This window comes from Eulemur rufifrons, chromosome 7 (genome assembly GCF_041146395.1).
Source record: "Eulemur rufifrons isolate Redbay chromosome 7, OSU_ERuf_1, whole genome shotgun sequence".
In the NCBI taxonomy this organism is placed as follows: domain Eukaryota; kingdom Metazoa; phylum Chordata; class Mammalia; order Primates; family Lemuridae; genus Eulemur; species Eulemur rufifrons.
The window spans coordinates 210547365-210566179 of NC_090989.1; the positions used below are offsets into that span (position 1 = coordinate 210547365).

The following is an 18815-nucleotide window of genomic DNA, read 5'->3' on the forward strand; positions in this document are numbered from 1 at the left end:
AAAATTACCCAGCCTCAGGTATTGTTATGGCAACACAAAATGGACTAAGACATTCAATATGTGTATTAATACAGCCATACTCTTCAGGGATTACACCTTCTTTATACACAATTGAATTAGGGTGTTTAATTTTCTACAAAAGCTAAGAGATTATCTTGTAAATGGTTGCACATTTTCTTCTAAATTTAATTGAAGACTATTGGGAAGGTCCTATAATTAGCATTTTTGTAAACCTTAGTACTTAAGTGATTTTCTTCTTTCTATAACCATGAGTTCTCCCATTGTGGGGAACGGGTACTTACAAAAAATAAATATGTGGAAGCAACCCAAGGGCCCATCCATACATGAGTGGATTAATAAAATGTGGCATCTGTATACCATGAAGTACTACTCAGCCATAAAAAAGGCGAACTAATACCTCTTGTATTAACCTGTATGGAACTGGAAACCATTCTTCTAGGTGAAGTATCACAAGAATGGAAAAACAAACACCACACGTACTCACGATTAGATTGGCACTAATCGATCAACACTTATGTGCACATATGGAAATAACATTCACTGGAAACCAAGCAGGTGGGGGGGGGGAGGAGATGGGTAAATTCACACCTAACAGGTACCATGCACACTATATGGGGGATGGGCACACTTATAACTTTGACTCAAATGGTACAAAAGCAATTTATGTAACCAAAATGTTTGTGCCCCTATGATATTCTGAAACAAAATAAATAAATACATAAATAGGGAAAAAAAATGTTGCTATTTCTTAATTGAATTCATGCTAATTTATGAGAATCTTATTCCTTACGGCAGCATGGGTTAAATCTGGCCTGCTGCCTATTTTCCTAATGTGTGTTAATAATGGTTTTTACATTTCTTAATGTTGAGTTAAAAATGGTTGAAAAACAAAAGAATATTTCATGACACATGAAAAGTATACAGAATTGAAATTTCAGTATCCATAAGTGAAGTTTTATTGTAACGCTGATTGCCACATAAATTCATTTACATATTGTCTATGGCTGCTTTAGTGCTACAACAGCAGAGTAACTTCAACAGAGATTTATGGCATGTGAGCTTAAAATATTTACTATTATTACCATTATATTATCTTACTAGATAGTTTCCCTCTGGAGCAAAGGGCATGCAGGTTTACTGCTTATTATAAAAGATTTGGGTTCCTTAAGCTCAGAATTCCTCTCTTGTAATGCAACTCACTGCATATACAGATGATACCTGTGCAACATACCTCTTTGCATTGTACTCTGGGAATTAGACCTTCGGGAACTGGTACATGAAAATGCTGATACTCTGCCTACTACTATTTATGTGAGTAATGAAGTCCTTTGCCTCTGACCTAGGATTCTTGTGTATTCTGCCCATATCCATAAAACTGTAGCACAATAACTTGTTAGCTTGCAAGTAGGGTAAAATCTCACACCCTTCACAGTTCTTGACAGTTTTGATGCCAAGGATGGATTGCTGACAGAGAAATATCTTTTTGGAAGAGAAAGGATAAGGGTCTTGTGGCCTGGTTTATAGGATTTTAGGGAAATCCATGGGAATCATTGGGAAGTCCAAGGGAATCTGTTGATTAAATTGTATGTTCAATCAGACTACACATAGTTCTCCATTTTCTTGCCTGTTAATGAGGAAGAATTGCAAAGCTGGTTGCAGGCCAATTACCAGGAAATGAGTACAATGATAACTATCCAAATGATGTTCTGGTTGTTGCTGACTGTCCTCTGGGTGGGAGAACTTCTCTGTCAATCTGGCAGTCAGCCTCAGGTTCTCTCCACTGTAACCAGGGCTAAGTTTTGCCTTCTTTCAGACAAAGAAGAGACATGCACCTACATTGAACATGAAAGGGAAATATGCAACTACTATCAGCAGAAAGTATGCAAATTTCTAGAACTTTGGCTGGTTTACTTGGGAGACGGGGAGTGGTGGTGTAATGCTTGTTAAGAATGGCATCAGCTAGGCCATCCTATGGCTTAGTCCTTCCTTTAGTCTATTATGCTAATCTTAGATCCATCAGAAGATGACAGTAAAAGATCTTAGAGTTTTTTGTTTGGTTGGCTGGTTTTCTTGCAGTACACCGGACTGCCATAAGGAGCTTTGGCCCTATTGGAGAGATTTTCCTGAGATAGACCAACTCCCATGGGAAACAATAAATGAGGCATTTATATTAGTATTAAGGCTCTTACTGTACCAGATTAAGTTTACAATGCTGATGAGATAACCCACTGAAGAATGAGAAACAGACTCAGAGAAATCTAGATAACTTCTTGCAATCAGCCCTGCCATCATGAAAAACTCCCTCTAGCATGTTGAACTTAGGAGATGTTATTTTTACAATAGGCCACAGGTCCTAAGGCTGAAATAGTCTGAGCAAATTATGACATTGCAACCTCATAGGGCTCTGAGTGGACTGAAATCACTGGAAGTTTGTTTGGTTAAGCTGTGGTCAGCCACTGCACTGCTTAAAACAAAGCAAATGCATCTTGCTTCCAGCATGTGGTCACTCTCTCCCAGGGCCCTTGGTCCCTCCCTCCTTCTCTATCCCAAACTGCTTTAAGGAATACATGATTAGGGGTTTCCCAGTCACTAAAAGGGACCAAAGGCCTACACACCTGTCAAATATGTTGAGGAATTTTGGGGAGAGGAGGAACTGAAATTGGGCTCTACTGGGCACAGATGCCCAAGTCACTGTTCTACCCAGTTCCATGGGAGGCAGTAGCACCTGGACTCAGCTAATGGAGTCTGGGAAGGGTTCACCTAGGCAAGGAGCACTAGCATGACCTTGTGGGTGGGGTTCTCTGGGCCAATCAGTATACTGTTGCTTTTATATCTGAATGTATAGTAGGAATTGATATGCTATATACTTGTGTTTCCGCATCCTGTAAGTGCCATAGGAGAGTCTCCTGACTGAGAAAAGCTGCATGTAGAATAGTGCTAGTGCCTTTGAGGAAGGCTCCAAGGTCCTAATGACGCCTCTGAGCTACAAAGTTTACCTGACTGATGATTTTGCTGATTGAAGTCTCCGACAAGAGGCGGCAGCCTCCAGCTAGAGGTAGCCCCCAGAGTTTTGGATTCATAGCCTCCCTGTCACAGCTACCACATACACACATTTTGAAAAGCAGCTGTTTGCTTGGTACTGGGCTCTTGTTGAAACAGAGTGTTTGATCGATAAAGGCCTTGTGACTCTCAGCCTGAAATTCCCATTTTGGGGTACATCAGCTTGGACAGGATGACTAACAAGGTGGGAAGAGCTTGAAAAACCTTGCTTGTCAAATGCAAATGGTATATTCAAGAATGCCACCGTTTTGGCCCTAGAAGGATCTTGTCTTTATGTGAAAAAGTGGCAGCTCTCCCTCTGGGAGAAACTTTATACTCCCCTTTCCCTTCTTTCTTTCTGCCTTTTCTGCCTAAAGCAAAGCCACTGGCTCAATGGGACCCTAAATTCACAATTTCCCCTAAATTCCTGGCCTGATTCACTGGCGGTTTGGCTAAGCTGAAACCTGATGGGTATTCTCTGAGCTGCTGTGGCTGTTGGGCCTTAGCGTTAACTATGCAGAACCAAAACTGGATGTAGTTGCTACACTCAGTAGACTGAATTCAAGGCCAATCTCTTATCTCTGATCATAGTCCTCTTGATGAACCTTGTTATATTTGTACTGACTCTTGGGCTGTTTCCACTGACTTAGCTTTTTGATCTGCACTTGGAAACCTTAAGACCGGCAGATCGAAAACACTCCTCTTTGGGGCTGTGAACCATGGAAACAAATCATAGCTGCTGACCCAACCTTGTGGGTCTCACCAGTAGATGTCCATGGTAAGGGCCCATTCTCTCATGAGGCTGATTGGAGCTAAGCTGATGATCAAGCTTGTGCTGCCCCGACTGACACCTTTGCTGCCTGTGTAAATCATTGTACTAGACACAGTACGCACCCATCGTCATAGACAGGGCAGGGAAATCTATGTATCTGATGTGGAAGCTACCACTGCATGCCAAACTTGTGACTCCTGACAAAAGCTGACACCTTGTCTCCCAGTGACCGAGACCACACTCCTGACATATTGATTACATTGTACTTTGATTGGGACACACTGTTTTTTTTTTTTTGGTGGTGGAAGTAGATTAAACAACTCCAGCGCTAGGAGAAGGAACATCTTAGACGATGGGAGGCACAAGAGAGAGAGAAACATTAATGATCTTCTATCTTTCAGAGCTATTCCTGTATCCCCATATCTTTTCTCATGAAGGAAAATACTCTGGTGAGGCTCTCCTGAACTTGCAAACACCTCAAATATAACTGACTGCTGGGTCTGCCATACCCTGCCAGAAAGCTCTGACCACAAAATTCCATTCTCTTTAATCGTAATAAGAAGCCTATTGAAGACAGCAGGGGATGGCCCAGCTACTGCACCTCTCATGCAAAACATATCAACACCTCTGGATATCTTTCCCACTCCCATACCTGTAAGCTTTGCTAGTCGTTCTGTAGGGCAGATGAATGCCACCTGGCTGTTCACATGAACAAACAGGACAGTTTGGAGTAATTGTCCTCAGGAAGTCCCTCCATAAATAAAAACTACACTCAATTATTCAAAATGAACGAGGAACCCTAAGGCCTACCAACCATCTGGAAGGCCACAATGGAGGCATTATCTGTGCCTCCAGACTGATATACACCACATTTCAGGGGCTCTAATAATTGATAAACATTTTCTTTCCAGGTGTACCATGTACACTCCCAGAACTGAATTTCTTATGTTGAAATCAGGCAGTGACTTACACCTCAGAGGTGGTCATAAGAGAGCTTCCAGTGTTTAAGGAAGGACCACCAGTAGATCACATATTCTTCAGATAGCTGGGAGAACTCTCCAAAACAAGGCCACTCTAGATTACTTGGAGGAGTTTCTCAGAGGAATAACTGACTTGCTATTTGTGTGTACCCTGTGTTAGCTATTCCTACAATGTGAACCATCCAATTTGAAGAAGTGAAACAAAGCTTAGCTGAAATGATAAATGACATCACATTGTCTCTGGAAGGCATTCAAATTAGCCTCAACTCACTGCTCAGGGTTGTTATGATTGATATAATTGTCATAGATTTCCTCCTTGCAGACCATGGCAAAGTATGTGCAAATGCTAATACATCTTGCTGTACTTGGATTAATACCTTGGGCCAAGTAGAAAAATCAATAAAGAAATAATACCCAAGAGGCAGACAAAATAGATATTGATAGTTTGTGGGATTTCTTCAGCTGATTGAGTCTGGAACCCTGGGAAGCATGGTTCTTAATGCTGTAGGTTGGCCTTATCCTGCTCCTTGGAGTCTTGTTTACAGTATCCTTATTAATGCTGTATGCGACAAATTGAATGGATTTGGTCCCAGCCTCAGGTAGTCAGATTAATCAGTGACCAACAGAGCGGAATACTCCTGGGAAAGTTTTCCAGAAGTCAAGAGAGTATAGAAACAAGGGTTGGATATTACTGGAAGACAATTCTTTATGGGTCTTTCACCTCTTGTGAATAAAGGCACTGACTGCCTGTAGGAGGCAGAACAATGGACCCTCAAAGATGTCCACATTTCAGTTCATAGAACTTAACGTGCAAAAGTGACTCTGTAGGACGTGATTAAGTTAAGGATCTTCACATACGGAGACTATTCTGGATTACCTGGGTAGGCCCAACAGCAACACAAGGGGCTTTATAAAGGAAAGAGGGAGGCAGAGAGGCAGAGGAGTTGTGACAATGGAAATAGAGGTTGGAGTGATGTGGCCACAAATCAAGGAATGTGGCAGTCTCTAGAAACTGGAAAAAGCAAGAAAAATGTTTTCCCTTACATCCTTCAGAAGGAGCACAGCCTTTGATTTTAGCACTTTAAGATCCATTTTGGACTTCTGACCTCCAGAACTGCAAGATTATAAATCTGTGTTATTTTAAGCTGCTAAATTTGTGGTAATTTGTTACAGCACCAATAGGAAACTAATATACTGCCTTTGTTCTGGACCATTTTTTCAAGGATATTTGTATAGTGAACAGTCTTAGAAGATACAGTATCTCCCTACGGAGCCAAGGGAAGGCATGCTTATTATCCAGTATAAAAGATTTGGGTTCCCCATGTTTGGGTTTCCTCTCCTATAATGCAACCTGTGTACAGAGATCACCTAGCCTTATTTGCATCACCCTGTGGAAATTAGGGGTTGGGTAAATGGTGAAAGAAAATGCTGATACACTAGCCACTGATACTGCTGTTAACAAAGTCCTTTGTTTCTGATGTAGCAGTCTTGTGTTTTCTGCTAGCATTAATGAAATTGTTAGCTTGTAAGTAGGGAAAAATCTCAGATGCTTTCTAGTTCTTGATAGATTACAGAACAACTCAGATAAGCCACAGTGTTGTTCTCCCTGACCTTTCAACTCATTTTGGGAACCAAGATTATAAGAATTATTTGGATGAAATGGAATGATGGGAAGACAATATATTTTTGTAAACACTTCTCAGCTTCTCATAAAATACCTCAACAAGTTGCTTTCTTGAGTGTTATAAAACTCTTCAGTACCCCCCAAATGATGCAAAAAGCATTATTTTTTTTCCCCAGAAACATTATTATCCTCTGGAACTCCTAGATGATTTGTTTGATATATAGATTTTGAAAATCTGTAACCTACCTCTCTCCGCTCTCAGAGAACACCTAAAATTTCCCCACTGCTCATTTGCTTAGTTTATACAACGTGATGGCAGACTTTTCCTTCACATAAGGAAACCTCCTAAGGCCAGGAAACACATTCCAAATGTGTCTGTTTTGAATAAATTTGTCCACTGAAATCATTAGGCATGGGGTTTTACACAAAGTAAGACCAAGACTGAGTCTATTTATCAAAACATTTATCCTTGTAATCATATGTTTCCAGAAGAACCAGTTTTACCACTTCCACAAGATATTCAATGCTTGTCCTAGGGACTGTGTCTCAGGTATGCTGTTTGTAAGAAAGGTCCAAAGAGAATAGTCTTTGAGTATTTTCAGGCATTTTCATAAAGACTTCGTAAATTCCAGATTCTTGACAAGAGATGAGTAAGTGAAACGCAACAACTGAGATTAAACCCAAGTTTATGATGGAATCATAGCAATACTTACCATCTACTGGGGAAAATCCACAGTGAAGTTTATCTTGAGTATTATAACAAACTCAGAATTAAAAAGATTTTGTAGTGAAATATCATTTGATACTTGATAACATTTGCTACTCCACTTTGTGTGAGAAGAAATCAGAGGAAAGGTACAGGTGGTAGGGATGATCCCACCAGCACTCTGTACATTAGTGGTTCTAAATCAGGGACACTTTTGCCTCCCACAGGACATTTGACAGTGTCAAGAGATGTTTTTGATTGTCATGACAGGGGTAGAGTGGGATTGCTACCGGCTTCTAATGAGTAGAGGCAGGGATTCTGCTAAACATCCTACAATGCACAGGAAAGCCCCCCACAACATAAAATTATCTGGCTTCAACTGTCAAGACTGCCAAGGTCAAGAAACCCTGCTATATAGGAAGGATAAAAAATAGTGAGACTGGTGATGGAATAGTTCTGTATCTTGACTGTGGTGATGATATACAAGTCTATACATGGAATAAAATTGCACAGAACTACAAACACATACATGTGCAAATGAATGCAGGTTAAAAAAACATGGTGAAAACCAAGTAAGATCTGTAGTATAGGTGACATATCAATTTCCTGGGTTTGATATTATACAACAATTTGAGATGTCACCATTGGGGGAAGCTGGGTGAAGGGCACGCAGGAGAGCCCTAGAGATGTTTATGAACTGTTCCTAAACTGTGGACCCACTTTGACACCAGTGTTCTAGGAGAGTTTCCATTTCCCACTACTGTGTCTTTCTCAGGATGTTGTCCCTCTCAACACACATAACAAGTTGTATTCATTCCCTAAAATCTGGTTCAAATCATTTCCTTCAAAAACCTTCCTGGACTCTCCCACCTTCTCCACCCCCAAGTAGGGAGTGAATAATGTTTCCTTCCTCTGAACTTCCACTGTAAAACAATTAAGTTCCGAGGCATGTATGCATGTATCTATCTATCTCTCTATGTCACTACACTATAAACTTTAGGACAGACAAAGGAGTATAAAATGTGATCTAAAGCTCTACGTGAGTTTCCTCCCTAGTGGAAACCATGACAGTTCAACAATTCAGTTCAACAGTAAATGTTCTCATGCCAAGAAATTAGGCTGCGCACTGTGTGGTATAAATGATAATTAAGACTTGATCTCTGTTTTCAAGGACCTTGTCTAATAAAGGAGATATGCACACAAGTAAGTATAAAACAAGCCAGAATGTGATGTGTTACATGAAGATAATAAGGCTATATGGGAATATAGAGGATTTACAGAATATTTCTGATCCAAAAACATTATTAGGGAAAAATTGCTAGGGAAAGTCACATTTGAATCTTGAAGGATGGGTAAAACAATGGGGACAAAATAAGGGGGAAGAATTTCTATTTGCAGTAAATGTTGTGTGGAAGGTTGGAGGTAGGAAAATGTAAGACATGCTTGGGCAGTTTAGTGGACTGGCTTGGTTGAAGATAAGATATGAGTGAGGAGAAAGGTTTTGGTTACAGAAGGCTCTGGATACCATGCCACAAGGTTTAGACATTATTCCAATACTTTAGCGAAAGCAACTAACATTTTTCGAGCAGGTGTCACGATCAAAGCTTAGTTCTAGAAGGATAATTTACAGAACCATTAGAAACTAAGAGTTGAGACTGGAGAGTTTACTAAGGCAGAAGAATCTTTAGGAGGTTATTGCTGTAATCTAGGCCAGAGTTAATGAGGACGTGAACTAAACTGGTGGTAGGAGAAACAGCTTAAGATAATAGAAGCTATGCTACAAGTGATGAAATGGTCAAGAGAATTGTGCAAAAAATTACGACAGAAGGTCAGAGAACTAAAACGACTCCGCAGGCTTGGGTATCCAAGGAAGGTTTTAGAGAGGAGGTAGCAATAATGGGTACAGAGGTGAGAAAAGTGTAATGTACTTCCAGAGATGGTAATAAACATGTTTGAATGGAACAGAGTGTATCCATATAGAGTAACAGGAGTGAAGCTTGAAAGACAGACTAGGAATCGGTTGCAGAAGGCTTTGAGTTCATAGTTAAGAAGCTTGAGCTTCCTTCTGCATGAGCTACCAAAAAAAGAAAAAAAAAAAAAGCAGCTTAGACTTTATTTGCCAGGCAATGGGGAGTTTATAATGGATTTTGAGGAGGGTAGCAACATGATAAAGACATGTTATTTATACCACTTATTTGACATATGTACTACCTTGCATTAAAGGTATGTCAGTTTCTGGACACAAGATCAGAGGATTAAAGTTTGTCAGAGGGTACTCAATAAATTTTTATTGATTGAATTGACTGAATCATTTTATCAAAGAATTTTTTTCTTTTGTAGACAAGGCACATGAATTTATTAACGGGGAGAGCCACAGTGTGATTACCCCAAGAATTCTTCTATCATGTGAATAATAACCTCTTATCAATATACTTGAATTCTGAGTAAGGATTTTCTCAAAGTGAGACCTCTTCAGTTGGAGCTACCTTGTGAGGCCTGATTGGTAAAATTTTAGGTGTTTTATGATCCAGTTTACCTCAAGTTGGTAGCTTGAATTGGCCATTTCCAAGTATTTACATCAAGAAAACTGGCAAATGCTATAAATCAAGGTTTGTTTTCTGGAGAGTTGGTTATTAAAAATTTACCAGCACATCACTGTCTATTTCCCTCCCCAACTCCCTTCTCCAACTATCTTCTAAGTTTTTTGACAGCACAAACTGAGTTGTATTTGTCTTTGTAACCTCAATACAGTATTTGGACATTAATTGTGTTCAATTAACATGTGTAGCATGGATAAAATATGCTCTATAATTTTCTCCAGACTAACCATTTAATTGACAAAAACCATTCAGAAGAACATACCTCAAACAGACACCTATACCAGGGGTTGTCAAAGTTATCTTACACAGGCCAAATCAGATCCTGTGCTTGTTCTGTTTTGTAAGTAGTTTTCAGCAAACACAGCCATGCTTATTCACATACGTATTGTCTATGGTTGCTTTGTGATATAAAGGCAGAGCTAAGTATTTTAGACAAAGACCATGTAGCCAGCAAAGCTTAAAATATTTACTATCTAGCTCTCCCAGAAAGTTTGTCAATCCTTGATTTACATCATGGTCCTTCTACCTCCAGTGGCCCCTTCTAGGTTAGGATTATGTCTAAAAAGTGTCTCAACGATGGATAACCAATTACACTCAATCTTCTTACAGATATATCATATTACATCATAAATTGTGTCACATATGCATCAGAAAATTTTAGAAATTAATGTAGAGACAGATAATTACAAAGCAAATCCATACATACAGGAATACACATACACACACACAGACACACTCACAGGTATTTATTGGAGAACCAAGAGAGACACCAGGTCTCTAAATGATAAGGAGTGAAGTTTTCTAGGGGAATGTGATATGGGATGAGCAGAAGTTAGGCAGGTGAAGGCAAGGGGAAAGTCATTCTAGGCAGAAGAGGCAGCCTAAGCAAAGTGTGCAGGCTAGATACAGCATGACAGGGGACCAGGCAATGGGGAAGTAAGGAAGTTGAAATTTAATTTAAATATATGGAAGAAATTTCAAATGATTGGTCGTCCAATGATGGCATTTTTTACCTTGAGAAATAGTGATTATCTCACACCTAGACATAACCAAGTAGTCATCCTTCAGTAGAAGACCTTGTGTTAGTTCGTGTAATTGAACAATGCTGCCAGAAATTTACGTGGTATCAAATGATGTCTATATTGAAATTTATACCTTCAGAACTTCTTAGACCCAGATTCCAAAGGGCTCTGGTAAAAAGTAGTGTTTATGCAACAGTATCCCCAGAACAGGGCTGGATGGTGTAAGAGCAGAAATACAGAATGTGTCTTTGCAGATTTGGGTCATAATGGGCTGTCAAAGTTTACGTTTGTGCAATAATGATTAACATGGTTAATGTACTGGTTTGTATATTCCTTGCAAGTCATCTTTAAAAGCAAACGATGGGGTCATTTCAAATGTAGGAGTCTCAGAAGTAAAGTAATTAACTTGTTTCTTAGTTGTATCTATATAACACTAGAAATACTTTTTGAACTATCCTTAATGCCACCTAAAGTCCGAAATGGAGCAGTCACTTAATTTGATAGAATATAAAATGGGCACCTCAGGTATATTAAATTGTCCCAGCTAGGTGGGCACCCCTCAGGCACACTGTTCCCGCCCCACATTTTAGGAGAATCTGGGGGCGCCCGCGCAGGACTGTTAGCGGGGCAGCGGAGGCCACTGTCAACACAGGCTGCCAGATCATCTGACCAAACCCGGCTGACCCGAGGGCGGTCAACTCTGGCCATGGAGCAATGACTCCATGGGATTGCGCAGGGTAGTCACAGGTGTTTACTCCATTTTCCCTTCGTTATGAAGAGACCTCTTCCTTCATTAATCTTTCAGCTTCCGCGACAGAGCAGTAAGAGCAAGCCTTTTGAGCCCTCCAAGCAGTTAAACAGTAAGCATATCAAAATAACAACAAACTACCTCACCACTATTTTATCACCAGACCCATCTCCCCGTGGGGAACGCAGGAAGGCCAGGTCAGTCGACCGCAACGGCCTGGAAGGGAGAGCACGGCCCAGCCAGGGGCTGGGGTAAGGGGGTGGGGAGACTACCTGGACCGTGAGCTTGCAAGCGCATGCGCGGCCACAGCGCCCAGTGGTCGAGCCCCTTTCTAGTAATTTCGCTAACCGTGACGTCATCCTTGTGCGCCGTGACAGTGCTTCCTAGAAACCTCGTTTTATTTTTTGGTGAAGGAGATGGATAAAAAATGAACTGATCTATCCCACCCCACTTTGCTTTTAGTCCTTCACGCTGGACGCACCTGCACTTTGGGCAATGGAGCGGGAGAGGAAAAGGAACGCACTCGGAGCTTACAGCGACGCCGGCCAGGGATGACTCGGCGACGCGGCCCGCGGCGCTTACCCGGCGTGCCCCGCGCGGCGCCGGCGGAGGGACGCGGGGGGAGGGGCAGGGAGGAGGAAGCGGCGGTGGCTGCGGATGTCGCTGCGAACGAGCGGCGCCTGAACACACCGCGGCTGTCCAGCGCCCTACTCGGGCCTGCGCCGGAGCCCACGCCGAGCTCCGCGGCCCCTCATCCGCTAGGGCGGCCCTGCGCCCACTGCCACTGAGGCGGCGTGCCCTGCATTCTCTGCTGCCCGGGCCGGCCGGCTCTGGCGTTTGCTGGCTTCTTTTCGCTCGCCCTCTCCCTCCTGCTCGCCTGAGTCACCGCCGCCGCCGCCATGGCCGAGAGTGGTGAAAGCGGCGGCCCACCGGGCTCCCAGGACAGCACCGCTGCGGCCGAAGGTGCTGGCGCCCCCGCGGCCGCAGCCTCTGCGGAGCCCAAGATCATGAAAGTCACCGTGAAGACCCCGAAGGAGAAGGAGGAGTTCGCTGTGCCAGAGAATAGCTCCGTCCAGCAGGTGAGGCCGCCTGGAGCTCGGGCCGGGGTGGGGGTGGCGGCAGGACCTCCGCCCGCCGCCGGAGGAGACATTTCGGAAGGTCCTGGGAGAGGCTAGTCCTCGGAGGTGCCTATGACTATTCTGCGGCTCTCGCCCCAAATTAGATCACACCCAAGTTCGTGGGTTTGCTCCTCGGGACACCACAGAGGTTTGTGGCGTGGCTGCGCGGCCTGTTTGTGGGACGCGCCGACGCCGCTTTGCTCCGAGACTGCCTTCTCTGGCGTCCGCCGACCCCCATCCTCCTCCCCCAGCTCCCCGCCCTCAGTCGCCTCTCCTCCAGCTCCTCACAAAGGAAAGGGACCCACCGTCTGGCTCCAGGCGGGGTGGAGGCTGGGCGGGGTCGAAGGTTGGCTTTAGCTTTGGCTGCTATTATTTCATGAATTAAAAAAGGGAGGGGGTGCTCATTGTTTTACCTGTCTGCGGGTTAAGGTAGGTTTTGGGGTGAGGAGCACGTGTACATTTAGTTCTGTGTTTTGACTGCTGAAATCTTTCCCAGCCTCCAACCTTTTTTTAAAAAAATTAAGTATGACGTAGGAATTGCTTTCAGCCACATCTTAAGTAATAGTACTAGGTTTAAGGAGAAAAGTGAATGACTTTCATTCATTGATGACTCGCTGTTTCCTATTTAGTATATTTATCTGTTAGATGCCAGTTATTGGGTAGGTTTTTGTTTGATTTTAGAAGGACGGTAGTGACGTTACTCAGATACTAGTGTTTGCAACCGAATAAAAAAATAAAATTGGAGCTAATGGAGAATATTACCAAATAATTTACTAACTGAAGTTTGTTAGGAATACAAAATTTTGCAGTTAAGAATCTTGGTGGAATTCAAATTGCTTTAGTTTATTGTTAAATACATTCTACAGTATTTTCCATTAATTATTGAATTTATCTCTGACGATCTCAAAAAATGTGAACGGTTTATGAGGGGAAACAATGAACAAATCCTGAAATGTGAGTTTCCCCGGGGACAGTAAATGATTTCGGTATAGATTTATCTAATTCCAAAGGTGGTGTGTTTTGTGAAGCAGTAGGGTGTGTAGCATCAAATGAGAGAAACTTTACCACCAATTATAGCATTTTTTTGGTCTCCCGATGTTCTTGTAAAAATTTTCCTTAACATTTTTATATTTTCCAACATACAGAAATGTTGAAAGAATTGTACAATCAACACCCATATGTTCATCACCTACAATTACCATTTTCTTGTATTTCTTATATGATCTAAGTCCATCTTAATTTTTGGATGCATTTCAAAGTAAATTGCAAATATCAGTACATGACACAAGTGCATGTCACCTCAGCAATGTGCGTGTTATTGAGTCCAACTTTATTTTTTACATTTTTAAAGTAAATTTGACATGCAATGAAATGCTTATGGTTGCCATTCCATGAGTTTTCACAATTGCTTACACCTGTGTAAACCCAAACCTTTATCAAGATGTAGAACCTTATAATTGACTAGAAACTTTGCTTTTTCCCAGTCAGTTCAGTCACTCTTCCCCTCCATCAGCCATTGTTTTGAGTTTTTTCCACTGTAGATTAGATTTGCCTTCTCTAGAACTTCACATAAGTGGGATCTGTACTGAATATACTCTTCTAAGGCTTTTTATCCCTCAGCACGTTTTTGAGATTCATCCTTATGTATGTCAGTAGTTCCTTTTTATTGGTGTGTGGCTTTCCAGTGTATGAATAAACTGTAATTTATCTATTCACTGTTGAGATTTACCTGGGCTGTTTCCAGTTAGTTACTGTGAACCGTCTTGTATGTGTCTTTTTATGGACATATGCTTTTACCTCTCATGGTTAAATATTTAGAAGTGGAATGACTAGGTCATAGGGCAGTTATATGTTTTAGTCTTATGAGAAACTGTTTTAAAACAATGCTGGTACCATTTTACAGTCCCACCAATGATGTATGGGAAGTCCTGTATCCACATCCTTGCTAACATTTGATATTGTCAGTCTTTTTAGTGCTAGCTAGTTTAGTGGATGTGTAACCATATTAAGTTTTGAAGCCCTAGGTCTTTTTTCTAGGATTCCTTGTTCAGGTCTCTATCATCTTGGCTGCTTTCAGCATTTTACTGCAAAAGATTAGAAAGAGTCAATATTTTATAAATAGAAAACTTCATTTGGGTCAGTATATGTTTTATCTGTGAGAATGTTTTTTGCTTTTTGTGATGGTAAAATTAAAATTCTGTGTAAGTTTTTATTTTACCGTGCTGTAACCAAAGTGAATTTTTAATAAAGTTAAAGCCTTTCAGAAGTAACTTTTTCTGATGGCAGTTAATCTTTAAATTTTTGATCATTGCTTTTTGTTGAAGCAGAAAACGTGATAAAAATTGAAGTTTACCTCTGCACCAATTTGAAGACAAGTTGGGCTTTGTAAAGGGAAGCAGATGCCAGAAAATGTGCAAGAATAAGAAAGGCAGTATTCAGATGACCTATTTGTAAAATTCTCCTTAAAGCGCAAGAAAAGATTTGCCGTTTTGTAATTTAAACTTTCTTAAAGAGTTTGATAGATTTAAACTGTTTGCTACAGATTAAAATATGACATTAAAAATACTTAATGACATTAAGATTCCACTATAATAATGTTTAGTTAGAAATTGAGAAATACTTGGTTCTGAAAATTCTTATTTAATCATGGTGGGTAAGAGGTTAAGCAAAAGACTTCCAAAGGATAACACTGAAGCCTTATGTGCTCTGTCGGGCAAATCCCATTTTCTGTTAAGTTAAAATCTTTCAATAAGTATTTCTATATGATGTAGAGTAACATACTAATATTGTTTTCATATGAATATGTCCTAATTAGATGAAATTATGTTAATCCTCCTGGGTAGCTTGTAAAATAAATCGTAAGGTGGTAATTTATTTTCTTATTTTTCCCTTGGTTTCTGTTTGTGGGTGGTCAACAGGCAAAAACGGGATACCTTAATTTTTCGTGTACACTTGCTATTTAATAAGGTTATTTGTTCAAAGTTGATAATAAAGCTTAAACTTTATTCCAAATTAAAGTGAAACTTATTTTTCATGGAGCACTCAGAAGCAATTGAGTCACATTTAAATTTGTACTTAGAGGTGGTTAGGCTATAAACTGCACTGTGTATATTTCAAGGTGGTTTCATTAATAGGAGTTTTCCTAATAATACAGGTTGAGTATCCCTTATCTGAAGTACTTGGGACCAGAACTGTTTGGAGTTTCATATTTTTTCAGATTTTGGAACATTTGCATGTACATAATGAAATATCTTGGGGGTGGGACTCAAATCTGAACACAAAATTCATTTACATTTCCTATATGCGTTATACACATAGCTTGAAAGTAATTTTATACAATATTTTTAATAAGTTTGTGAGTGAAACAAAGTTTGTGTACATTGAACCATCAGAAAGCAAAGGTGTCAGGTATGGAATTTTACACTTGTGGTGTCATATTGGGGCTCAAAATATTTTGAACTTTGGAACATTTCAGATTTCATATTTTCAGATTAGGGATGTTCAACCTGTATAAGTAAATAGATTAAAAACCATAAATGTGTAGTGGCACAAAGTCCGTGTGTATGAGATTATATTTTCTGTTACTTATACATTATTACCTATTTGAAACAACTTTATGGATTTCCAGGTTACAATAAGCAAGATAACATCTGTAAGAATGGAGAGAGGTGAGAGAGAGAGAGAGAGAAACATTAAAATTAGTGCAGAGAATGGAAGGGAGTTTCTATAACTTGTAATTAGCTTTCTTTGGATTATGTAGCCCTCCAGATTATAGTGTAAAATTTTGAAATACATTTATCTGAAATGTTCAGGCAATGTATGCTGCCTGAAAGTGTCTTTGGCAATGGGAACTTTGGGGAAAATATTAATATACTTAGACTTAATTTATACTTAGTTTAAATGTTGTATTGAGTAAAATTGAGCCTTTCTTTGATAAGGTTAATTGCAATGCCGTAGGATCATCATCACAAACATCATTTAACGTTATAAAATGTGGATGTAGAACTGCATTGTACGCTTTGATACCACCAACCATATGTGGCTATTGAGTGCAAAATACGGTTGGACTGAATTGAGATGTGTTGTAAGTGTAAATATACACCAGATTTTGAAAATTTGGTATAAACAAAATAAGTTAAATGTCTTAATAGCTTGTAAATGTATTAAATGTCAAAATAACATTTTGCACACCATGGGTTAAATAAATACATTATTAAAATTAACTTGACCTTTTTTACTTTTTCAATGTGGCTGCTTGAAAGTTTAACATCACTTTGTGTGGCTTGTGTTCTATTTCTTCTGGACAGCATCTTATCCAGAAGGTTGGGTTCAATCACTATTTTAAGATATATCTAAGGAAAAAATGTCCCTGAAATTAGTGTTACTTTCTTATTTGCTGTATTCTAATATTGGACTCCTGAAAAACTCTTGTGATTTAATGATTCTGATTAACAGAGATTGCTTATCTGTTTTTAAAACACCATTGAAGTATAATTTGCATACCGTACAATTCACTATTTTAAAGTTTGTAATCGGTGTTTTTTTAGTACATTCACAGGGTTGTATGGTCATCACCACAATCAATTTTAGAACATTTTCATCACCCCCAAAAGAAACCCTATATCCTTTAGTGGTTGCCCTTCATTTTTCCTGTGCCCTCCGGCCCTAAGCAATTACCCCCAGCCCTAAGCAACTATTCATCTATTTTTAGTCTATAGATTTGCCTATTCTGGACATTTGTTTTATAAATGGAATCGTGGTCTTTTGTGACTGGCTTCTTTCACTTAATGTTTTCAAGGTTCATCCCCATTGTAGCATTTCCTTTTTATTGTTGAGTAACATTCCATTATGTGCATATATACCACACTTTATTTCTCTATCATTTGATGGATATTTATACTTTTTGCCTGTTACGATTAACACCTCTATGAACGCTTATGTATAAGTTTTTGTGTGGACATATGTTTTCATTTTTCTTGGGTGTATACCTAGGAGTAGAATTGCTTTGTCATATGGTAGCTCTATGTTTAACTTTTGAGGAACTGCCAAATTATTTTCCAAAGTGGCTGTACCATTTCATAATACTTTCCCATCAGCAATGCATGAGGATTTCAGTTATTATTGTCTTTTTTATTATAGCCATCCTACTGGCTGTGGAGAACTATCTTACTGTGATTACTTTGCTTTTTATTATTTGAGCAGTTCTTAATGTGGTCCAGAGGTCCCCAGTACCCTTTTAGGGGTACATGAGATCAAACTTTTCATAATGATTCTGAGATGTTATTTGTGTTTTTTCAGTCTGAGTTTCTCAAAATCAAGCAGTACGTTTTGCCAGAGGCTTTAAGATATGGGATATCACAACAGATAGGAAAATCCAACTACTGAAGTGATTGCCAAAAATTTAAAACTGTGCTAATCTTCTCACTAGGAAAATATAGTTATTTTTCATTAGAATATTATTTATATTAACGTGTAGTGGGTTTATTTTTAAATGAATTAATATTTTAAAAGATTATTCAGTTTTAATTTCTAATATAGTAAATATCAATGGATAAAACCTACATAAATGCAACTCTTTGGAATTCCAAATTTGTAAAGTGGTGTCCTGAGAACAAAAATGTCTGTTGCGGAGAGTATTTAATGGATTATGTAGGTACAAAATATTGAGGATTGACTTTACTGGTTTGCCATTGTCTCTTGCCTGGAAACGATAGTAGCCTACTGGTCAGTCTTCCCACTTTTGTGTAACACCCATTCATTCCCAGAGTAATCTCTGAAAAATATTAAACAGATCTTGTAGCCCTCTGCATAAAACTAATGGCTCCCCATTGATCTTAGAATATATGCCCAGTAATGAGGCCCTGTGTGATACGGTTCCTGCCACCTTCTCCATTATCTGCTGATGCCTTTCCTTCATGCTCACTTGGCTCACTACGTTGACTTTCTAGTTCCTCGACCTATTATTACATTTTTTCCCCTGCTTCAAGACTTTTTTTTACCATTTGTTCTTGCTACCCAGAATACATCCACTTCTTGTCCATTCCTACTCATTTGTTAAATCTAAGTGTGAAGGTCAGTCTCTCAAGGAAGTATCCCTAGATTGGGACCCCTGTTGCATTTTCTCTCAACACCCTGGTTTTTGTCATAATTCATCACAGTTAAAAGTTATTTATGTGATTAATTAA

General features: G+C 39.8%; 1 protein-coding gene across 2 annotated transcripts in view; it reads left to right on the top strand.

Annotated features, from left to right (window-relative positions):
• The first annotated feature begins 11909 nt into the window (after positions 1 to 11909).
• The window catches only part of UBQLN1 (ubiquilin 1), a 41192-nt gene continuing 34286 nt past the window's right edge, over positions 11910 to 18815 (top strand). The window contains exon 1 of one of the 2 annotated variants that reach the window (XM_069476333.1): positions 11910 to 12591. In XM_069476333.1, the coding sequence (XP_069332434.1) occupies positions 12412 to 12591 (180 nt within the window). In that variant the 5' untranslated portion in view covers positions 11910 to 12411. The remainder of the gene's footprint in view (positions 12592 to 18815) is intronic. The other variant, XM_069476334.1, reaches the window with a different exon arrangement.